The sequence below is a fragment of the Gobio gobio genome (assembly GCF_949357685.1).
Source record: "Gobio gobio genome assembly, chromosome: 1".
Taxonomy (NCBI): domain Eukaryota; kingdom Metazoa; phylum Chordata; class Actinopteri; order Cypriniformes; family Gobionidae; genus Gobio; species Gobio gobio.
Window position 1 is genome coordinate 41,043,745 of NC_137097.1, and position 20,918 is coordinate 41,064,662.

At 39.9% G+C, this 20,918-nt stretch overlaps 2 protein-coding genes and 1 long non-coding RNA gene across 7 annotated transcripts in view; all 3 read left to right on the plus strand.

Annotated features, from left to right (window-relative positions):
* smurf2 (SMAD specific E3 ubiquitin protein ligase 2) overlaps window positions 1-5,087 on the plus strand; it is a 66,208-nt gene extending 61,121 nt beyond the window's left edge. Inside the window, exons 16-20 of one of the 2 annotated variants that reach the window (XM_079829944.1) lie at window positions 825-962; window positions 1,041-1,161; window positions 2,758-2,959; window positions 3,272-3,347; window positions 4,137-5,087. In XM_079829944.1, coding sequence (XP_079686070.1) covers window positions 825-962; window positions 1,041-1,161; window positions 2,758-2,959; window positions 3,272-3,347; window positions 4,137-4,236 — 637 coding nt within the window. In that variant the 3' untranslated portion in view covers window positions 4,237-5,087. The remainder of the gene's footprint in view (window positions 1-824; window positions 963-1,040; window positions 1,162-2,757; window positions 2,960-3,271; window positions 3,348-4,136) is intronic. The other variant, XM_079829943.1, reaches the window with a different exon arrangement.
* Window positions 5,088-7,489: 2,402 nt separating this feature from the next.
* Window positions 7,490-12,490, plus strand: ddx5 (DEAD (Asp-Glu-Ala-Asp) box helicase 5). Of its 4 annotated transcripts, none has more exons than XM_079817295.1 (13): window positions 7,490-7,691; window positions 8,634-8,805; window positions 8,932-9,028; window positions 9,116-9,249; window positions 9,321-9,386; window positions 9,465-9,606; window positions 9,701-9,861; window positions 9,954-10,126; window positions 10,209-10,319; window positions 10,403-10,464; window positions 10,547-10,606; window positions 11,467-11,688; window positions 11,829-12,490. In XM_079817295.1, the coding sequence occupies exons 1-13, from the start codon at window positions 7,651-7,653 to the stop codon at window positions 12,227-12,229; spliced, it is 1,842 nt and encodes a 613-aa protein (XP_079673421.1). In that variant the 5' UTR covers window positions 7,490-7,650; the 3' UTR covers window positions 12,230-12,490. The 4 variants fall into 4 exon arrangements, with proteins under 4 accessions (XP_079673421.1, XP_079673422.1, XP_079673420.1 ...); XM_079817296.1 differs by having other exon boundaries at window positions 7,522-7,691; window positions 8,631-8,805; window positions 11,467-11,701; XM_079817294.1 differs by having other exon boundaries at window positions 7,522-7,691; window positions 8,631-8,805.
* Window positions 12,491-13,780: 1,290 nt separating this feature from the next.
* LOC307133594 lies at window positions 13,781-18,753 on the plus strand. Its single transcript, XR_013817447.1, has 4 exons — window positions 13,781-14,515; window positions 14,880-14,930; window positions 16,941-17,058; window positions 17,622-18,753. It is a non-coding gene; the product is annotated as an uncharacterized lncRNA (long non-coding RNA).
* Window positions 18,754-20,918: the final 2,165 nt, after the last annotated feature.

Below are 20,918 nucleotides of genomic sequence, written 5' to 3' on the forward strand. Positions count from 1 at the left end.
GTGGGAGAGAAATCGCTCAGGTTTCCATTTTGGGTGAATTATACTTTATAAATACAGTAAGCTGAGCCTTGGATAAAACTAATTCCATATCACAAATTATATAGTTTACATCAACGATACATAATGTCGCATGTTTATATATTATATATCGTGATATAACAATGTATCATTACACCCCTTTCCATTACAATATGCACTCAAAAATTACCTGTAATACAGTTATTACTCGCTGTATTTTCAGCAGAAGATGAGCTGGAATGATTCGTGAGAATAATATGGCTATACTTCATAATAAAATAATAGTACATTATAATTATATATGTTATAATTATATTATATGCAGTCATTTAAATTCAACTAGATACATGGGGGGGGGTAGATTTTTGTTGTTGTGTCTTTAATGGAGTGTTGATCCCACTTTATATTAGGTGTCTTTAATAGGTACTGTATGTACCCATGTTAAAAAAGGAATTGTTAGGTACTTATTGTGTTCATATTTGTAATGCAAAACACATTTTCTGCTTTTGAGGTGGGATGTGGTTATAGGTTTTGTGGTATGCTATTTACAGGAATTAATTACAGATGTAATTACTTGCATGTATTTTTAAAATTAGTAAAAACCTTTATATTTGTTTGTGGGTATGTAGATAATTGACAAAAAAACAAACCTTTTATAAAATTTCATTAATATTAATGTACCAGGAAAAGTTTCTATTTTTTTTATTTAAAATACAATTGATAATTTTAACCGCCAGCTTTGATCACATTTAGTCGTATTTTGTCAATAAAAATAATTATCCATTTTCTTCTATGTGTGTATTTAGAGATAATGACATCACGGGGGTGTTGGACCACACGTTCTGCGTAGAACACAATGCGTACGGAGAGATCATTCAGCATGAGCTGAAACCCAACGGCAAGAGCATCCCCGTCACCCAGGACACCAAGAAGGAGTATGTGAGGTGAGCATCCTCCTCCCGTTGTAATCCCGTTCTGAAGATGTCATTAAGCTGTAACGTCTTGTACCTGTTTTTGCACAGGCTGTATGTGAACTGGCGGTTCCTGAGAGGCATCGAGGCTCAGTTCCTGGCCCTGCAGAAAGGGTTTAATGAGGTCATCCCACAGCATCTACTCAAGGCGTTTGATGAGAAAGAGTTAGAGGTATGAACATATCAGTCCTTCAAAATTACGATTGCCAACCTTAAAGGGATAGTTCACCCAAAAATGAAAATTAGCCCATGATTTACTCACCATCAAGTCATCCTAGGTGTATATGACTTTCTTCTTTCAGACAAATATAATCAGAGTTATATAAAAAAAGTCCAGGCTAATCCAAGCTTTATAATTGCAGTAATAGTTGCTCTGTTTTTGAAGTCCATAAAAAATGCACCTACCACGCGGCTCCGGGGTGTTGATAAAGGCCTTCGAAGCAAATCGATGCTTTGTGTAAGAAAAATATCCATATTTAAAACTTTATCAAGTAAAGTTCCAGCCGATCGCCTTCCGTGGAAAAGTGTTGAAAGTGCCTTCTCGCAATTCAAGATGCGTACATGACGTCTGACGAGCGTACCTGGTTGCGTTAGTCTTTCGATCGGCAGAGGCACTTTCAACACTTTTTCCATAAATTGAATACGGAAGGCGGTCGGCCGAAACTTTACTTAAGTTTTAAATATGGATATTTTTCTTACACAAACGCCCCGGAGCCGCGTGGAGCACGTTATTTGACGGAAGGATGCATTTTTTTATGGACTTCAAAAACAGAGCAACTATTCCTGCTATTTAGGGGTTGCACCGACTAATCAACTAGTCGACTTTAATGCTCTGCCATGACGCTTTAAGCTTGACATCGACTATAGAGGGCGTGATCGGATAAGCCATTTCCTGACATGCAGGCTGCCAGGCTCCGTTTCCAACAGTTAAAAATGACAAATAAATACATAGTCAGAGAGCTCTCCACAAGACATGTTTGATTATACCATCTGGAAGCTCAAAATTGATCGGGAGAATGCACGCTTATTGTACAGGTCAGTTAATCACCATTCTAAATGCGTGCTGCATTGTAACACACACACACAGCTCGCACATCACGCGGAGATCACACAAAACCAGAATTAGAAATGTATCAACACTGTTTTGTGATGCATCACTAAAATAGCTTAGAAACTGAAAAGTTATAACATAAATTTCTTAGTAACTAAAACTCACAGCTTATTAGTAGAGAGACGCTGGCAAGTAGAATTAATTCACACGCAATCGCTCTCTCCACTAATGCATTCATATAGCCTACATAATCTTTATTGTGCTACTTTATCTGTATCTGATTCAGAACGAGCAGAAATCTGTGAGAAATATAACGACACAAAGACAAAAGAACTGATACAAAAGCTGTTGTAGTAGGAGCAATAACCTTATGGGCAGCGCTGTGACATATGCCATAGCTGTCCTATGCACAAGAAAACTCGTGTTCGCGTCTCAGCTCAAGGGTCAGGGTTATTTGTTTATTAATGACGTCATCAGCAACTCGACTTTCATCAAATAAATGTCGACTTGAAAAAATCGGAAGTCGTTCAACTGCTATTAAAATGCTTGGATTAGCCTGGACCTTTTTAATATAACTCCAATTTTATTCGTCTGAAAGAAGAATGTCATATACACCTAGGATGACTTGAGGGTGAGTAAATCGTGGGCTAATTTTCATGTTTGGGTGAACTATCCCTTTAACAATGAGCAGGGTTCAAGTGTTTCTCTTACTTTCAGCTTATTGTGTGTGGACTGGGGAAGATCGATATCAACGACTGGAAGTCCAACACCCGTCTGAAGCACTGCACGCCTGACAGTAACAACGTGAAGTGGTTCTGGCGGGCCGTGGAGTCGTACGACGAGGAGAGGAGAGCCAGACTACTGCAGTTTGTCACCGGCTCCTCCAGAGTCCCGCTGCAAGGATTCAAAGCCCTGCAAGGTACCTGAGGTCACACGTTTCTCATTCAGGATCTGGAAAGGAAACTCAGACTTGTGTACAGTTACATCAGTTTAATATATCAATTACAGTTACTTCAGTTTGAGACATGTACGGATGGATGGATGGATGGATGGATGGATGGATGGATGGATGGATGGATGGATAGATAGATATGGCTTAGGGTTCGAATCATATGTTTATTATCCCAATGGTTTTGAACTAGAGTCTATCCTGGAAATATGGTCAAGTTCAAAGTGTCGTAGTTACTTGAAATCCCACATATGTATTTGTACTAAAACACTGTGTGATCAGGTGCTGCTGGACCTCGTCTCTTCACCATTCACCAGATTGACGCCAGCACCAACAACCTGCCCAAAGCACACACTTGGTAAGCACATTTCTATAGACTAGTGGTCAACCAATATGGGTTTTTCAAAGGACAATGGCATTATTTAGAGAGCAACGCAACATATACAAAGTTGTATTATCATTTTGTTCTATTTCCTTTTTATTAAATTATAGAACCGTTTAAAGTATTATACACTACCATTCAAACATTTGCAAAATTCATGCTTTTATTCAGTAAAGACAGATAAAATTTCTCAAAAGTGACAAGACATCTATAATGTTACAAACAATTTCTAACTTAAATTTTAAAAAAAAATGTTTAACTTTCTATTCATCAAAGAATCCTCAGCAAAATTAATCAAAGTTTCCTTAATATTAAGCAGCACAACTGTTTTCAACATTGATCAAAAGAAAAAAAAAATTGATCATATTAGAATGATTTCTGAAGGATCATCTGACACTGAAGACTGGTGCTGAAAATTCAGCTTTGCATCACAGAAATAAATTACATTTTATAATATATTAACATAGAAAACAGTTATTTTAGTAATAATATTTCACAATATTACTGTTTTTACTGTATTTTTGATCAAATAATTTTCTTTTGAAATGATAGTGTATAAATATAAAAAAAAATTGAAAACAGATATTGACATAGCCGTCTGTAGATTTTGAAGCCGATGCAAGGAAGAGCTAACACTTAAATGTTAAATGGTTTCACCTGATACAATGATCTCAAATGTCAAATACTAAACCGTAAATAAACCAGTCATTTTCTGCACGCAAACACACTAATTCACCGATTTGTTTCTTTTCAACTTCGCCTCAGCTTCAACCGGATTGACATTCCTCCATACGAGAGCTACGATAAGCTCTACGACAAGCTGCTGACGGCCATCGAGGAGACCTGCGGCTTCGCTGTGGAATGATGGTCCACGGCTGGCGCTCGCAGAGGAACCTTTTTCCAGGCGGGACAGACCTGTCAGTCAGCCGACAGACGTGTGGGCCTCACGAGGAAGCTCAGACGAAAGGGTGGATTATACCGCAGCACTCAACGCCTGATGCTGCTATACAGATCTTTCTGCATTATTTGAAAAGAAGAGAAGAAAACAGTGAATCTTTTCAGCTGCTAGTAACTCTTTTACTCACTATTTTGGAACCTCCTCTTCCTCTTTTTTTTTTGTTTTAAGTCCATACTTTGATTTTTAGCATTAAGACAACATATTAACAGTATTTCATGTAGAATTTTCACAGACTTGACTTTAGGAGAGGCCGAACTTTAGCGGGGCACGCAGAGCAAAAGCGTTCCGGCATAAGCTAACGTAGAAGCACTACTGTCCTTACTGAAGACGAGACGAGAGGAAGATGCCAATGTCAACATAAATACTGCAAAGTTTGTCATCTGGGACTTGAAACTTTTCTTGTAGCACCGGGTGCTGATCTTCGGCCCGCTTGGACTTTAGCAAGCCGCAAGATGACCTTCCTCTCGATCAGGGAACTGGGCTCCGCTGGCTTCTTCTGGGCTGCCCTACACCGGACACCATCTTGACTACCTGTGCTCCATTCCTGGAGGCCGGTGGCATCCACAGTCTGACTCATAAGCTTGTTGAAAGTGAACGAACGAATACATGAATTCTTAGGTAGGTAGGTAGGTAGTTTAGCTTTATTTTTATACGGTGTGAGAGGACAAGGTTAAAAGGATAAAATTATACAGATATAATATATTGGCAACGTCGCAGGAACCGTTGCCGATGTTTCCAGAGCAAAAAAATGAAGTTTTAAAAAAGGATGTGCCCATTGAAAAAGGCTTCAGTGACGTAGGCATTGGCTTGCTTTGAATGTCAGACAAATTCCATCTTTTTTCTTTTTCTTTTCTTTTTTAAAGAAACTAAAAATTGCGAAGAAAAACATTTTAATATGCATTATTGGTGTCCACTTTTTTGGTAATGGAATTCTAATTAGTCTCAGATGTCAACTGAACCCTTTAAAAAAATTACATATGATGAATATGTATGAGCATGTTAATGAGATGTGAAATGCCTTCCTTTTCACACTTTCTCATTATATTCTTACCAGTTTTTTTTATTTTCTTTCATAAAAGAAGTAAATGCAATTGTTTACCCCTCATGGAAATCAAGGGAGATGAGTGTCTGTATCAACTTGTTATTTTGTGATTTATTATTAACCCATTGTAGTACCAATTTATTGAACTTTTTACCATGCAAAAATGTCACTGGCCTTCAGTGAGCATTACAGACGAACTGCAAGGAGGATCGCTGTACTAAAGAACAAGAAGCAATTCTATCTTTTATAGAAATACATCAGCTTTAGGTGTAAATCTAGCAGAAAACAGCAAAAGCATGTTTAATGTGCTCTTTGTAAGCCTCCTAAATGCACAGCTTGAAAACCTGTTTCTTCAGGATTATTAAAAGAAACTGCATAAATAAACAAATGCAGTTATATATATATATATATATAAATATATATATTGTTGAATGTTTCTGAGATGCTGCCTGTCTATAGCAATCCTCTATGACCATGGACTGTTGTTAAGAGTTTGCATACGCTGAAAATGAGCTATACATCTTTTGTTACTTTTTTTATAAATTTGAGTGTGAAAGAAGGTGAAAAAAAATAAATAATAAAGCCTCTGGATGGATCAGTTAAATATTCTGAGATGGTGCTTTGTATAGTTATAGAGTATTGTTCATATATGTGGGTCACTGACTGTCATTTATCTTTAATTTAATTAGATTTAAAGAAAAAAAATACATTTTTGCACACACACACACTATATAATGGCTGTATATAATAGGCAAAAAAAATCTATTTACCAAACTCTTTATGGACTGAATGATTATATATTTCATTTAAATCTGGTGCACACACAAAGATCTTTTCGGTTTCTCTTCTTTTATCTTTTTTTACTGTATAGGTAATAGGCCTTCATTTGAACTGGATGCCCTGTTGACTTTGATTGAGAGGGTCGTTCCTTTATAGCATGATTTACTAGCAACAATTTTAACTTTCATAGCTGACCGGTGCAATTTGCTAAATGTAACACACACTATCATTTTTTGTAAGAGTGTTTTATTTTTGTGTGTAATTAGATCTGATTAAACTTGCCTTCCTGATGGGATCACTGTGGCCGCCTGGTTCTCTATGACTGTGTCTAAATAATGCAAAAAAAATACATCATTCCTTCATTGAGTTATCAACCAATAATTTCAGTAATTGAGTTAAAGAGGATTCTGTGTTAAAAGGGGTTAAATTCTTGTAACTGCAATAAGAATGATTGCACATGCTATAGTATCAGGTATGGTATTGTGGCGAAAGAGTATCAGAGTGCTTCACAATCTTTTTGTGACACCAAAGTGGGCTGTTAAGTGTCATCTTGAAACAAAAGGACCTGATGTCGCTATTAGAATAAGAAAGAAATTGTTCTCCATCTTGAAAAGTGGGGGAAGGTGTAAACATTCCCCTTTTAGCAAGTATTCTAGGTGTCAGACTTGATTTGTCCAAAGACTTTTTACCTTTTACTCAAGGTAATGTGAGTGCATTGCCACTAGTGTGCTTGTTTCTTGCTATAACATATCTTACATTACCAATAACACTTTTGTACACACCTACTTTTTCACATTTTATAATAAATAATAGTTAAATCATCAAAGCTATAAAATGACACAAATGAACACACATTTATGAATGTAAATGTAACCATATTCAGTATATGTGAACTTTACTCCCCTTTATTTATTCTCTCAAACAACTCTCTCAAAAAAGTTTAAAATTAACATACATAGGGCCAATTTATTTAGTCTACGAAACTAAGAGTTGTTTAGTGTGTAGTCCTAAACCTGGAAGAAGTCTTTCATTCCCTTTGGATTTTTTTATAGCAGTTTTGCATTTATAAATCAGATAATGCCTGTGGTTGGAGAGACTTCCACTGGGTTTAAAAGATTTTTTAAAAGCACTAGAGCCAGTTCAAATCAAAGTTTTGCATTGTTATTAACTACTTTTCACTAATAAAAAAGTGCCATCATCTGACATGTTCTTGGACATGTACCATAAGAGTTCAATGTAAATACCATGAAGTATGATTATATAAATCTTGTCCTAAACCACATGCATCTTAAAGTCTTATCTCTAAACGCGCATGCGCAGCGACGAGGGCGCGCGAACGTCAGAAAGACGTCAGCAGTTTACCGGAAGCCACTTCCTCTTCCTATAAAGCTCGGCGAGTGCACGTTCTCATCGGCGTTCGCAAGCACCGTCACTGCGCATAACTGGGGAAAAAGAACGTCCGAGTATTTATTTTTTAATTTATAATCTCAGATTACAACATGCCTGGATATTCCGACAGAGACCGCGGTCGTGACAGAGGGTAAGAGGTTTTTATGTTTTTCGTAGGAAGATTTGTCGTCACATAAAATATTAATCCGTTGAGAATTGTGTAATTGGTTTGATTTTTGTGTCTGTTAATCGATTGTTTTCACGATGGATCGAATCCGTTTACTGTCTGTTTTGTTGTGGGATCAAATTTTACCGAATGTGTCTTCGTGTATTAGGCGGTGCGTAGGTCGGTAACGTTTTCAGTTTTCACGATATAATTGTCGTAGAAAAGACGGTTCTGGTGTTGCTAACTTGTAAAATATGTCGTAAACGTCGAATAGAGCCACGTTAATGTTACATTTAACATGAATTCGTATATTTATATCGTTAAAAGGCCTCGTCGGGCCATGTGGCTGTGATGTTATAAAATGCCGGCCGGTTTTTTCCTCTTTGTCTCCTGCCGGTAGGAAATAAAATGGCAGCGGCGTTCAAACGTGGCGCAGACAAGAATTCACGATGTAAATCGAAACCAGAGCTTTTGACATCTTTTATTCAGATATTTTGTTTTGCTAACCGGTCATTTGTTGTTTTTGTCCGGTAATTAACGTTAGAACAAAAGTACATGTACCATGTTTTTTTTAACCGTTACCATGGTGTACTAATGAAATGCTAACGTTACCTGACTTGTGTATGGCGTATTTTATCAAGTGACACGGAAAGGCCATTTGACATCACAATACTATGGTACTACTATATTTTTGCCTTTAAGTGTGCGGCACCATAATTTCCGGTTTTTGGGGGTATTTAATGTCACCACCCAAAACACTGAAATGTGTATCTCACTTAAATTATTGGTGTAACGTTACTGGGAGTTGGGACCATGACGACAACCAATTCCATGATGTGTATATCTCTCAGACAGACATACACTGGTGTCCACCAATTAATTTATTGAGGCAAAAATGTTCTAAAATGCCCTTTTATTTGCTAGCAGCTACAGCAGTGGCCCCCCACGCTTTGGAGGCAGCAGAAATGGACCTCCTCAAGGCAAGAAGTTTGGGAATCCAGGTGACCGCCTGCGGAAAAAGCACTGGAACCTGGATGAGCTCCCCAAGTTTGAGAAGAACTTCTACCAGGAGCACCATGAAGTTGTTAGGAGGCCACCTGTAAGTAATAACTTGTGTATATATAATATATAACTTAATATATATATATATATATATATATATATATATATATATTTCCCTCATTATTTGGAGATTTTTAAAGATGTGGTGTGTCTTGTATTGCAGCAAGATGTTGAGCACTACAGGAGAAGCAAAGAGATCACAGTGAAGGGTAGAGACTGTCCCAAACCCATCATGAAATTCCATGAAGCAAGCTTTCCAAGTAAGTTCATGCTGAGCATTATATTTTATGAATGTTCAGTATTGAATTTTGCACGTTTAAACTAACCATTTGTTCTGTTTTATGCAGACTATGTGATGGATGTGATCACTAAACAGAACTGGACTGATCCAACCCCCATCCAAGCTCAGGGGTGGCCAGTTGCACTTAGTGGCAAAGATATGGTCGGCATTGCACAGACCGGCTCAGGAAAAACCCTCTCGGTATGAACCATCCTGTCATGTTTTTTCGTTATGAGTCATTTTAGCAGGTTTTAATGAGTTTTCTTCTACAGTACTTGCTTCCTGCTATTGTTCACATAAACCATCAACCATTCCTGGAGCACGGAGATGGCCCCATTGTAAGTTTAACAATCTGTCAAGTATAAATCTGAATTGGTGTCGCAATCAGCATTTTAATCGGGTGTTTCTCCCAATAGTGCTTGGTGTTGGCTCCCACCCGTGAGTTGGCACAGCAGGTCCAGCAGGTGGCGGCAGAGTATGGCAAAGCCTCTCGTCTCAAGTCCACCTGTATCTATGGAGGTGCTCCCAAAGGACCACAAATCCGGGACCTTGAACGGGGTATGCTGCTTGAAACTTTTTATATATATATATATATATATATTTCCATTTGGTGTGCTAAATGTATTTAACTCTTTTCTCCCCCTCTCTCCAGGAGTTGAGATCTGTATTGCCACACCTGGCAGGCTTATTGATTTCCTTGAAGTTGGAAAAACAAATCTGCGCAGATGCACGTATCTTGTGCTGGATGAAGCTGACAGGATGCTCGACATGGGTTTTGAGCCTCAGATTCGGAAAATATTGGACCAAATTCGAGTATGCATTGCTTTCATGGATTTTAATCTACTTGCAGCTGTTACTACTTTGAAAAATTAATTTTATTTTTTAAAAATCGTTTCCTCCTGTAGCCAGACCGACAGACTCTAATGTGGAGCGCTACGTGGCCAAAAGAGGTGAGGCAGCTGGCTGAGGACTTCCTGAAGGAGTATGTACAGATCAACGTTGGTGCTCTGCAGCTCAGCGCCAACCACAACATCCTACAGATTGTCGACGTTTGCAATGATGGCGAGAAGGAGGACAAGTAAGTGCTGGAACATTAGGCCTGGCCTAAAGTTTGGTTTTGTGTGAGGGGAATACATGACGATGGACTCGTTCCTTTCCAGACTGATACGTCTGCTGGAGGAAATCATGAGCGAGAAGGAGAACAAGACCATTATCTTTGTGGAGACCAAAAGGAGGTGTGATGATCTTACTAGGAGGATGCGTAGGGATGGGTAAGATCTCCTTTGCTTCAGAGTTACGATTTGCTTTGTTTGGGTTTCAAATAGAGTAATTTCATTGGCTTTTTATGTTGCAGGTGGCCAGCAATGGGTATCCATGGAGACAAAAGCCAGCAGGAAAGAGATTGGGTGCTCAATGGTACGTGTTCGCCATAATGGTCTCGGATCATCGACTGGTTCTTTAATTCGCTTGATTTGACTTGTTTTCCTACTTCCAACAGAATTCAAATATGGGAAAGCGCCCATCCTCATTGCCACAGATGTCGCCTCCAGAGGACTAGGTTTGTTACTCCTTCTCAATATGTCCTTTAACATTTTCATATTGTGTTTTCTATGAAGTTCTGCCGTTTCCTTTTAACTGCTGTGCCTTTCTGAGCCCCTCTCACCTGAAGGTGGAGTCTTGGAGGCAGGACCTTGGCATGACGCGTCCAGGTTCACCAGGAGGGGGTAAGGAGCTCCTCTGTGGAGTTCTGCCTGTCTGCCAGCCAATCAAATTGCATTCAGAGGTGGTCGGAGCTCCGTGATTGGGGCGTAATCCAAGGGGCGGCATACCATGGAGGAGTGCGGCGCCGTTGGGTGTGTCGCACTTGCGTCCTGCTCGCATCTGCTCTCGCGCAACAGCTTGAACTGTTGAACTTTTAAGTTTAAGGACTGGGCGTTTTCGTAATAGGAAGTGTCTCGTATAAAATTTTAGTGTTTTGCCATCGAGAGCAGTTGCTTTAATCTACATGCCTCCGCACTGAATGCGATTACCCGGCTGGTCGATGCGTGCCCTCCTTTTGCTGGCTTCAGTCATGTCGAGTCCTGCCAAAGAGAATCATATTTTCTTTCAAGTGAGCACCGGTTGGTTGGAAAGCTTGCGTCAGCCTTAAATTTAAGCCCTTAATCGGTCTTGTTTTTTGAGCAAGTTGAGTCTTGGCAAGATGCAGCAGTTTGTCTTGTCACTTTTTAATAGAGGACAATGTTAATTGTCATTTGGATCCTTAAGTCCTGATTTTTAACCATCCTTTCCTCAGCATGGTAAGTCGATGACCTATCATTCATTTGTTTCCCTTGCTAACGTCTATTATTCTCGCTGCTGTGGCGGTGTGCACCCGCACTCCTCTATTCCTGCCATGGCACGTCCATTTTCTCTTAACAGATGTGGAGGACGTCAAATTTGTCATTAACTATGACTACCCCAACAATTCCGAGGACTACATTCACCGCATTGGCCGTACAGCTCGCAGTCAGAAAACTGGCACGGCGTACACTTTCTTTACGCCCAACAACATGAAACAGGCTCACGACCTCGTCTCTGTCCTCCGGGAGGCCAACCAAGCCATAAACCCCAAGCTCATCCAAATGGCCGAAGACAGAGGAGGTAAATCCAATTGGTGAGATACAAGAACTGTGGTTTACCTGCACAGTTTTGTCTTTCATAATCTCTCTAAAAGGGTACGCCTCGGACTTAGCTTCTGATCTGTTTGCGAAGCCTAGTTTAACTCCTTATTTCTCTTCCAGGTCGTTCAAGGGGAGGGCGAGGTGGGGGGTATAGGGACGACCGCCGGGATCGCCACACCAGCAGCAGGCGGGACTTCAACAGCTACAGCCAGGACAACCGTAATGGTGGTGATTCTTATGGGCAAAAGAAGGTGTTTGGAAACAAGACTCAAAACGGATCTAGTGGCTACAACAGCAGCAGCAGTAGCAGCTTTAATGGGGGTTACAGCAATAACGGACAGGGTAACTTTGGCAATCAGTCTGGTGGCTATGGTAACCAAGGCTATCAGAACCAACAGTTTGGTCCCACTCAAGGGGGCGTTCAGAGCAACATGAGCCACCCTCCACCGTTCCCCTTTAACCCCCAACAGATGCAACAGACCATGCCGTTCCCCATGGCCCCTCCTGCGTTCCCTCAGTAAATGCAGTTTCATTTAGCTCATCTTAATCTTTAATTGTTCCGTTCTCGTAACTTTATTTCTTCAAAGCAGGTTGTAAAATGTACATGCTGTGCAGGATATTTTTTTCCCCCTGCCCTCCCCCTTTTTGTTAGTTGTATTTCTTTTTTTTAGTAACTTAAAGTTATTTTGTACTATGTAGAGGTAATGAAGGATCTACACTTGTAAAAATGTCAAGGGCCATTAATGGCTATTGCATGGTCCTCAAATAAAATATTAAAATACTTTCTTGTGTCTGTTCGTTCATGCTTTTCTGCTATTATTGTTTTGATACATTTAATGTGATAAGTGCGAAAAAATTGATTTTAATATTTCTAATCAAGGCTTGACTTCTCTCCAAACAAAATTCACGTGAAGGTGATTTCTGCCATAACTCAGCTATTATTGGGTTCTTAAAAAATAACTTTGACTTAAGTTAATTCTGATCAGTTTCCTAACTCTACTCAAGTATTTGACAGTTTTGCTAATCATTAATAACATCTTGTTAAAAAGACTTTAATACATTATACAATTTATAATTTGATATTTAACAATTTAAGTATCACGATATATATCTTCATCAGATTAATCCACAACTTGGTTTTTAACATTAACACCAATGAAAAGAAGGGATGTACATTCTTTCAAATTATTTGTGCAATTGTGGGGCCTTGCACTGATGTTTAGCCTGGGGGGAAAAAATTGTTTCCACAAAAATATTTAGCAGCACAACTATAACATTTTGGTGTAACCGTTGCAGAAGTGGTATACCAGATGAAGAGATTTCATCAGCCACCTGCCAAATTCAGTTAATGAGCAAAAGGTCAGCGGTCGTTCATTTGCATTACTCGAAATGTCAGATTATTGAATGATGCCTTTTATGTGAGGTTTCTTGAATAGTTTAAGTTATTTTCACCAAAAGCCAAAGAACACATTTACGAAAGTCTTGACTGGTCAATGACCACACACATCTTACATTGACTTAATGCTGATTCGTACAAGAGTGACGGTGCAAATGTATGGAGTCAAAATAATGACAAATAGATTTGCAAATGAAAAGGTGGTCAGTCAAGTGTGAGTTTGCGATACTGTTTTCCCTTTGCGCTTCACTTTTCTGTGCGTCTCACTTCATGGCACTGGATGCGTTCCGTTCGACCGGGAGTGGCCTGCGAAGTGGACTTCAGAGGGCATCCGCCATCTTAAGTGTGATTACAATTCAAAGGGAGCGAACATGTTCAGTTCAAAGGGCACTACTGCGAACGGCGTAGGGAAGAAGGGAACATCGATACATCACTTCACAGGAAGTGGAGAGTGAAAATCACCCAACTGTCATTGCGCGTCGCATCAACACCTGTCTGAACCATAGACTGGTCTGAACCTGAACTAACGATGGAGCAGAGCCGTTTGAAGAGTTTTTAAACAGCTCTGCGATGGAGGAATTTACGTATGCATTTGAACATGGTTATTATAACTAGAGTATTTATGAATGGTTATGGCCGAGGTTATGACGTCACTTTGTAGGCCAACCCGGAAGTTAGCGGCGCATGGGTTCCCTCGATCGAAAAGCCATGCGTTTTCCCCATAGACTTTTGGAAAATCGCAAAAAATAAGATCTGTGTTCAACAAAGAGTTATGACCCTTACACGTTTTGTCTATCAAGATAATCTTTACAAATTAATCCAAAATGTATACATGTTGAAGCCTAAATAAAGCCGTCAGATATAAAATGCTAACGGTAGGCTATAAACGGACTACAGCACACCATGGTCGCGGATCAACGTCATCATCACTGTAACATTCGCATATTTAATTTTATGAATATTTAAACAAATTAACAGTGTTGAGAAGAAGCTGACGGCTGTCTTATATTTTACTTGATTTATCTCAGGAACGTTTACTATGCATCTGCGCTTGGGAAAGAAAGTAGGCGGCACCTGCCGCTTCACTATCTCCAATCACTAGCATCCAAAGAGTGACAGCAACCAATCAGATGATGGCCGGGCGACAGCAGCGTGTAAACAGTGTTGATGTCGGTAGAGCTCAAATGAGTATATGAGTAAATAAAACCTGGCATTCGATAAGAATCGGTAGGTTTGTTAATACATTTAATATCAGCGAACGACAGTATCGCTACCAACTAGCGTTTAAAGATCCACGTCTTGTGTGCCGTATTTTACATGTATAATTAGATTAGCTTCATCGGCCCCAGCAAACATGAACTTATCAAAGCAGAAGAGTCGACATACAGACTGTGGAATAATTATGTTCATGGTAAGTAATAAATGCCAGGGTTCTCTAACACAACATTAATAATGGACATAAGTTTAATTAGTTGTAAATCACCGGGATAGGCTTTTTTTAGGAGTTGTCAAATCTGCAGTTTGATTTATATTCATAATTGTTATAAAAATGTGGGGGCAAAACACTACTATACTGTATATTGACTTTACTCAGGTAAGCATAATACAGTTTTGAGACGTTTTAACCGCCATTTTGAATGTATCTGCTGTGCTTCAGCATGACTCCTATCAGTGAATCTGCTGGTGTCAGATGTAAAGAAGGGAAGGAATCGACTATGTGAATTCAAGCAATTTTTGACTTTTGACTATTAGTAATCACTAATAATATTTTCTAGGAAGACAGTGCACATTTGTTGCAGAAGGATGCAGGCAAAACAACAGACGAGGTAACCGCACATTCAGTGTGACAGAAGCTAGTGTTACCCTCTCATACTGTATATCTACAGTATTTTTCTGATTAAAATACAGAATACATGTATTTCTCAAGTACTAACTGCACCCATAGGATGTGTATTCTGTATTAAGGGAAGATACTGTAAGTCGTGATGTATAGAAAATAGTGTTTAAAGGTGAACTATGTAGGATTTTTGCAGTAAAATATCCAGAAACCACTAGGCCAGTGTTATATATTTTGTTCAGTTGAGTACTTAGAATATCCCAAATGTTTCCAACTATTTGTACATCGTGAGAAATTGCTATTTTAACCGAGGAACCGGGACGTGTGAGCTATGCGTGTGAGGGAGTCGCCTGTCGATTGCGTCATATCTGCATCACCCTCGGTTTCCGGTTTTATTCAGTGAAACACTTTACTCTCACTGCAGTGTGAACAAGTGTCATAGCAGCCGCCGAGCGAACATCATAACTTCCTTTTCAACACACTCAGATATATCTAATACGACAAACAGAGTTGCGTTACCTCATATATTCATGACTGGAAAAGAGGAAGTGGCGCCGGCAACCGTGTCATAATAAAAGTCCCGCCGGCGACTATGCCATAATAACAATCCCGCTCTTCAATCGCTCCTGCGGCCTTGCTCAGCTCCACAACACTCGGTCCTGCTCTGCTTCACTACAGTAATGTTAATAATCGCATCCATGAACATGATTTCTGCCCGAGTCCTATCCTGACTCTTTTCCACCGGCTGTGAGGTGAAGACCACATGTCCCAAGATTCTGTGCTCAAACGTGGCGTCATCAAACTACGCCTTATTTTTGAACAGGCGACCTCTAGTGGACGGAAAAGTTACATAGTGTAGCTCAGGTGAAAAAAGCCAGGCAAAGACTGTACCACCTGCGCCAGCTGAGGAAATTCAGGGTTTCACCAGCCATCCTGAAAACTTTCTATCGAGGGGCGATAGAAAGTGTCCTGACTCAGTGCATCACAGCGTGGTACGGGAACAGCACCAGTCACGATGGCAAAGCCCTGCAAAGAGTGGTGCGCTTATCTGAGCGCATCTCAGGCTCAGCTCTCCCGTCTCTGCAGGACATCTACACCAAACGCTGCAGAGGTAGAGCTACCAAAATCATCAGAGACATTAATCACCCTGCAAACTCTCACTTCACCCTGCTGCCATCTGGTAAGCGCTTCCGTAGCCTGATGGCAAAGACTGAAAGACTCAGGAGGAGTTTCTTCCCCCAGGCCATCAGACTCCTGAACTCAGTCACGTGACTTCACTTCACCCCCGCACACGCATAAACATACAGTTTAAACATTAACATCCACATACTGCCATTGCACTGCACTTTACTTTCCTATTGTTACTGCGTAACAACCTGTAATAAACCTTGCACATTATACTTCTTTATATATACATATATATATATTTATGTTAACCACTTATTTCTAAGTCTACAGTTTATCTCACTTATCATATCCACATATTTTTTTATATTTTTATATTTTAATTTTTATATTTTTATTTTTATCTTATTTCCTATTTTTATCTTTTACTTGATTTATTTATAATTCTACTTATGTTAATACTTTTTATTCTAATTTTATTCTATTTCTATTTTAATTTCTTGTAACTGTTATTTGCACTGTCCATGGAGCGGACCTGTTTACATTTCACTGCCAGTTGTATATTGTGTATATAACTGTGTATGTGACAAATAAAACTCTTGAATCTTGAATCTTGAATTTAATGAAAATGTCAGTCATTTTTGTTAGTTTTGTATGCCACATCATTGCCAGAGAAATGCTTCTTCATGTGGTCATTGAGGTGGGTGATCCTGCTTTTGTAAACTTGGGTCTTGTATGTTTGCATTAGAAAGCGACTCATTCTGTGTGAAAGCACACTTTCGCTGGTTAGACCAGTGTTTCCCAACCCTGTTCCTGGAGGCACACCAACAGTACACATTTTGAATGTCTCTCTTATATGACCAATCCATTTCAGGCCTTGGAGCAGGGATGAGCCGTTTCGGTCAAAGGCCTGCAGAGTTCAGCTCCAACCCTGATCAAACACACCTGAACCAGCTGATCAATGTCTTCAGGGTTACTAAGTCTACAGGCAGGTGAGTTTTTATCAGGAGCTGTGTCTCATTTCAGAGGCTACATTTGTCAGCCGCCTCATTTCAGTAAAGTAGCCATCACATTCCACACACATAAAGAAATTACAACAATTTTCTTCACACGGATAACAGTCAATTTTATAATGGTTACCTTTCTGAAATGAGACACCCTTGTTGATGAATGCGGCTGACAAATGCGACCTTCGGAACGCAACCTCCAAATTGAGACAGTAGTGACGTTATACATTGAGGATGTTGCCATGTCGCTGGAAATAGAGCCGTCAGTGTCCCTGTGTGTGTAATGTTCTGCTTTTATGATTTTCAAATTTCATTATACAGGTGTAACAAAATTAAGTATGAAGTCTGTATCGTGCCAAAAAGAATTGGAGACCTGTAGACACTGCCATGAAACCTTTAAACACTGCTTATCAGGTGATAATCGCTTAATAGGTATTTGATGGCAAAATGCAACAAGGATAGTATTCACGTGGCTGTGCATGCATGTATACTGTTAATAAGGTCATGTAAATCTTGTGTATGTAACAGTTTTCTTATGGATCCTCTAGGCTACACTGGAAGAGGAAAATGGAGAGAGATGCTTCAAGAAACACACTGGTGTCAGGAGAACCACCTCTCACTCAACATCATCAACACCAAGCAGCTGGTGGTGGATTTTAGGGGAAAGGACAGAGAACACACCCTGTCACCATTGACGGGACACCTGTGGAGAGGGGGTCAAAAGCTTTAAGTTCCTTGGCGTTCACATCACTAAAGATCTCACATGGTCTGCTCTCACAGATGCAGAGCTGAAAAAGGCACGTCAGCACCTCTTTTATACCTCAGGTGCCTGAGGAAGTTTGGAATGAGCCCCAACATCCTCAGATCATTCTGCACCTGCACTGTGGAGAGCATCAAGAGCACTTGGTACAGAAACTGCACTGCTGGCAACCTACAAGCCACACTGTAGGAGGTGAGCTTCCCTCCCTCCGGGCGGTGTATAAGGAAAGCCCGGAGGATCATCAGTGACTCCAGCCACCCAAGCCACAGACTCCTCTCTCTACAGTCTCTGCAGCACCTGGACCCACACGAGCCGACTGAGGGACAGTTTCTTCTCTCAGGCTATCAGGCTGCTGAACACCCAGAACTGATGCACCTTACACAGCACACTCTTATCACCACAATTTCAACCAAACTGGAATTTAATGTATTATGCACTGCACTTTAACACAATAATCAATTCTGCCATTACCTACTTATCAACCCACTGTACATCAGCAACTGTATAATGTGTATAATTGGATGCCAAGGAACACTGGTGGTGGTTGAGGAGAGACCACTGACATGGCTGTGAAGCGCTTTGGGTGTACAGTAGTACATATGAAAGCGCTATATAAGTGACTCATTCATTCATATAATTGGGTATTGTTTGTATATGTACATTATTTATTGTGAATGTGTATTGTTATCTGCAAAGTATGTCCAATTGTATTCTGCACTGCTCTCAGACGGCACATGTGCTGTTGCTGATGTGACAATGAAAGTGATTTGATTTGAAAACACCCATCCAGGTTTTTGCAGTGATTGGTGCCAGTTGCTGGAGGAGGTTTTTTTTGTTGTTGTTAAATTCTCTCTTGATAGTTCCACTCTTAAATTCCCTCTCAATAAAACATATTAATAAAACATTGTTTACATTTTGTGTATAGCTCAGCATTTCTGAATTACATCATTAATCTATTTGTGGAATGTGTTTGATACTTATCATCACACTGTACGTCAACCTACATCATCAAGAATTATATTGTTTCCGTTTTTTTAAAATCACTACAGTGTTAAACTGAGCTTGAAATGTTTGTATGATACAGCTATATATTGTGTATATAAAAAGTAGGCTAGCCATTTACTATAGTAAGATTTAATTTAATCATTTAAAATCTAAGGCTATTATTCATACGATCACTCATTATTATTAGCCTTGCTTCCGCTGGCTAAAAGCGACAGGTACCGCCTACTTCTGATTGTAAACGGCAGCCGACGTCCGGTTTTAGTGGCAGGTACTGTCGGCTGCCATTGGCAGCAACTTCCTGCTGCCAGCTGCCGATTTTTCGCTGAACCCCTACTGAAGCCTCGTTAAATTCCTATGACGCGCACTAAACGCGCAGGGATCTGATTCACACGGACCGCTGTTCAGTGTTCAGGAAGCACACCATAGCGCGTGATACATTTTGAATTTAGTTCAGATTCTAGATGCCCAGAATCACTATAGTAACTGCATGTTTTACACAGTTTATGTAAGTTGATTACCGTTCTTATAGCTGCCACACACACACACACACACGCACGCACGCACCCTCCTCTCTCTCTCTCTCTCTCTCTCTCTCTCTCTCTCTCTCTCTCTCTCTCTCTCTCTCTCTCTCTCTCTCTCTCTCTCTCTCTCTCTCTCTCTCTCTCTCTCTCTCTCTCTCTCTCTCTCTCTCGCTCTCTCTCTCTCTCTCTCTCTCGCGCCAGTCAGACCAATCGTGGCAATGCTTAAACTTTTATGAAGCCACGCAACAATAATTTCAGCATTCACTGTATTCACCGGGACGTGATGTTGTGACGCGATTTTTCAAACGGATGCTTCACCTAAAATGCACCGCAGTGATGCAAGCCAAATGCAGCGCTCTATTAAAAATGAATGTATGTATTTCTGCTGTACCAAACTGCAATGAAGCCTCACTCACACACACACACACACACACACATACACACACACACACACACACACACACACACACACACACACACACACACACACACACACAGGTTGCTAGGTTACCATAGCAAATAGGCTCACCCCAGAAATTATATTTTATTTGTTAGTAGCCTAATGGTAAATGCTGCAGGTGTAGAAATCTACATAAAATATATTTACTTTGATGTCAGCGCTAGATTACAGCATGAAACCTGTTGTGCATATTAATAAATTAAATTGCTTTTCCTTCATTTTCGTTATGCATTATTTGTTTTGGTTGTTTAAAAACACGGAAAAAATGTATCCGATTAATCGATTAATTGATCGATTAAGTGCTAGATTAATCGATTACAAAAAGAATCGATAGCTGCAGCCCTAGTCCTTTGCTCTGACCCCCAGACATAGCTGGCTCTAAGGGTCCTGTGTTCTGACCCCCAGACTGTGTTCTAATCTAACTGGTCCTATCTGTCATTTGAATGTTAAAAAAAACATTTTGAATTATATTTAGGTGTATCTGATTTTGTTCAGAGTTACTTTCAAGTGTTTAGAATATATATTTTTTTGCTTAATTGACCAATCCCCATGATTCTGTTACTAGTCCGACATTAACTTCTGGACTGTGTGGTGGTCACGCTATAGCTGTCAGGATTATAACTGATACAACATGTGTTCTTATGGTAGATTCAGAGTGGAAAAAGTAAGTGGTTCACTTTACCCCCTTGATTTATCTGGTCTGTTTCAGTTTACCCCTAAGCTGGGGTAAAGTGAGACACAAGACGACTTTTTTTTAAACAATGATATTTTCACTGACCTTCATCCTGAATACCCTCTGATAATGTCCATTGCTAGGAAACATCCTGAATTAATGGGAAATGTGTCAATTTTAGCTCGCTTAGAGGGGAGGAAATGTAAAAAAAAAAAAATGTCTCACTTTACCCCACTCTCCCCTATGGACTGTAGGAGTTTTTGAAACATCGATTCTCGAAACATATGTCGGTCGGTCACAGAATTCGGCACAACACCTGAATCCGCCTCAGACCAATAGTTATTTTTCATGCCAACAAAACACACTGAAACTTGTCATAAAGAGACATAACGGTATTTTATAAGACATAAAGGAGATGGGGGTGGA

What these genes read in the sequence shown, in the direction of transcription:
- ddx5 (XM_079817294.1), top strand. Translation starts at nt 7,651, where the DNA reads ATGCCTGGATATTCCGACAGAGACCGCGGTCGTGACAGAGG. An exon ending in AATCCGGGACCTTGAACGGG is followed by an intron (nt 9,607 to 9,700) that starts GTATGCTGCTTG and finishes CCCTCTCTCCAG; the next exon opens with GAGTTGAGATCTGTATTGCC. An exon ending in AGGAGGATGCGTAGGGATGG is followed by an intron (nt 10,320 to 10,402) that starts GTAAGATCTCCT and finishes TTTATGTTGCAG; the next exon opens with GTGGCCAGCAATGGGTATCC.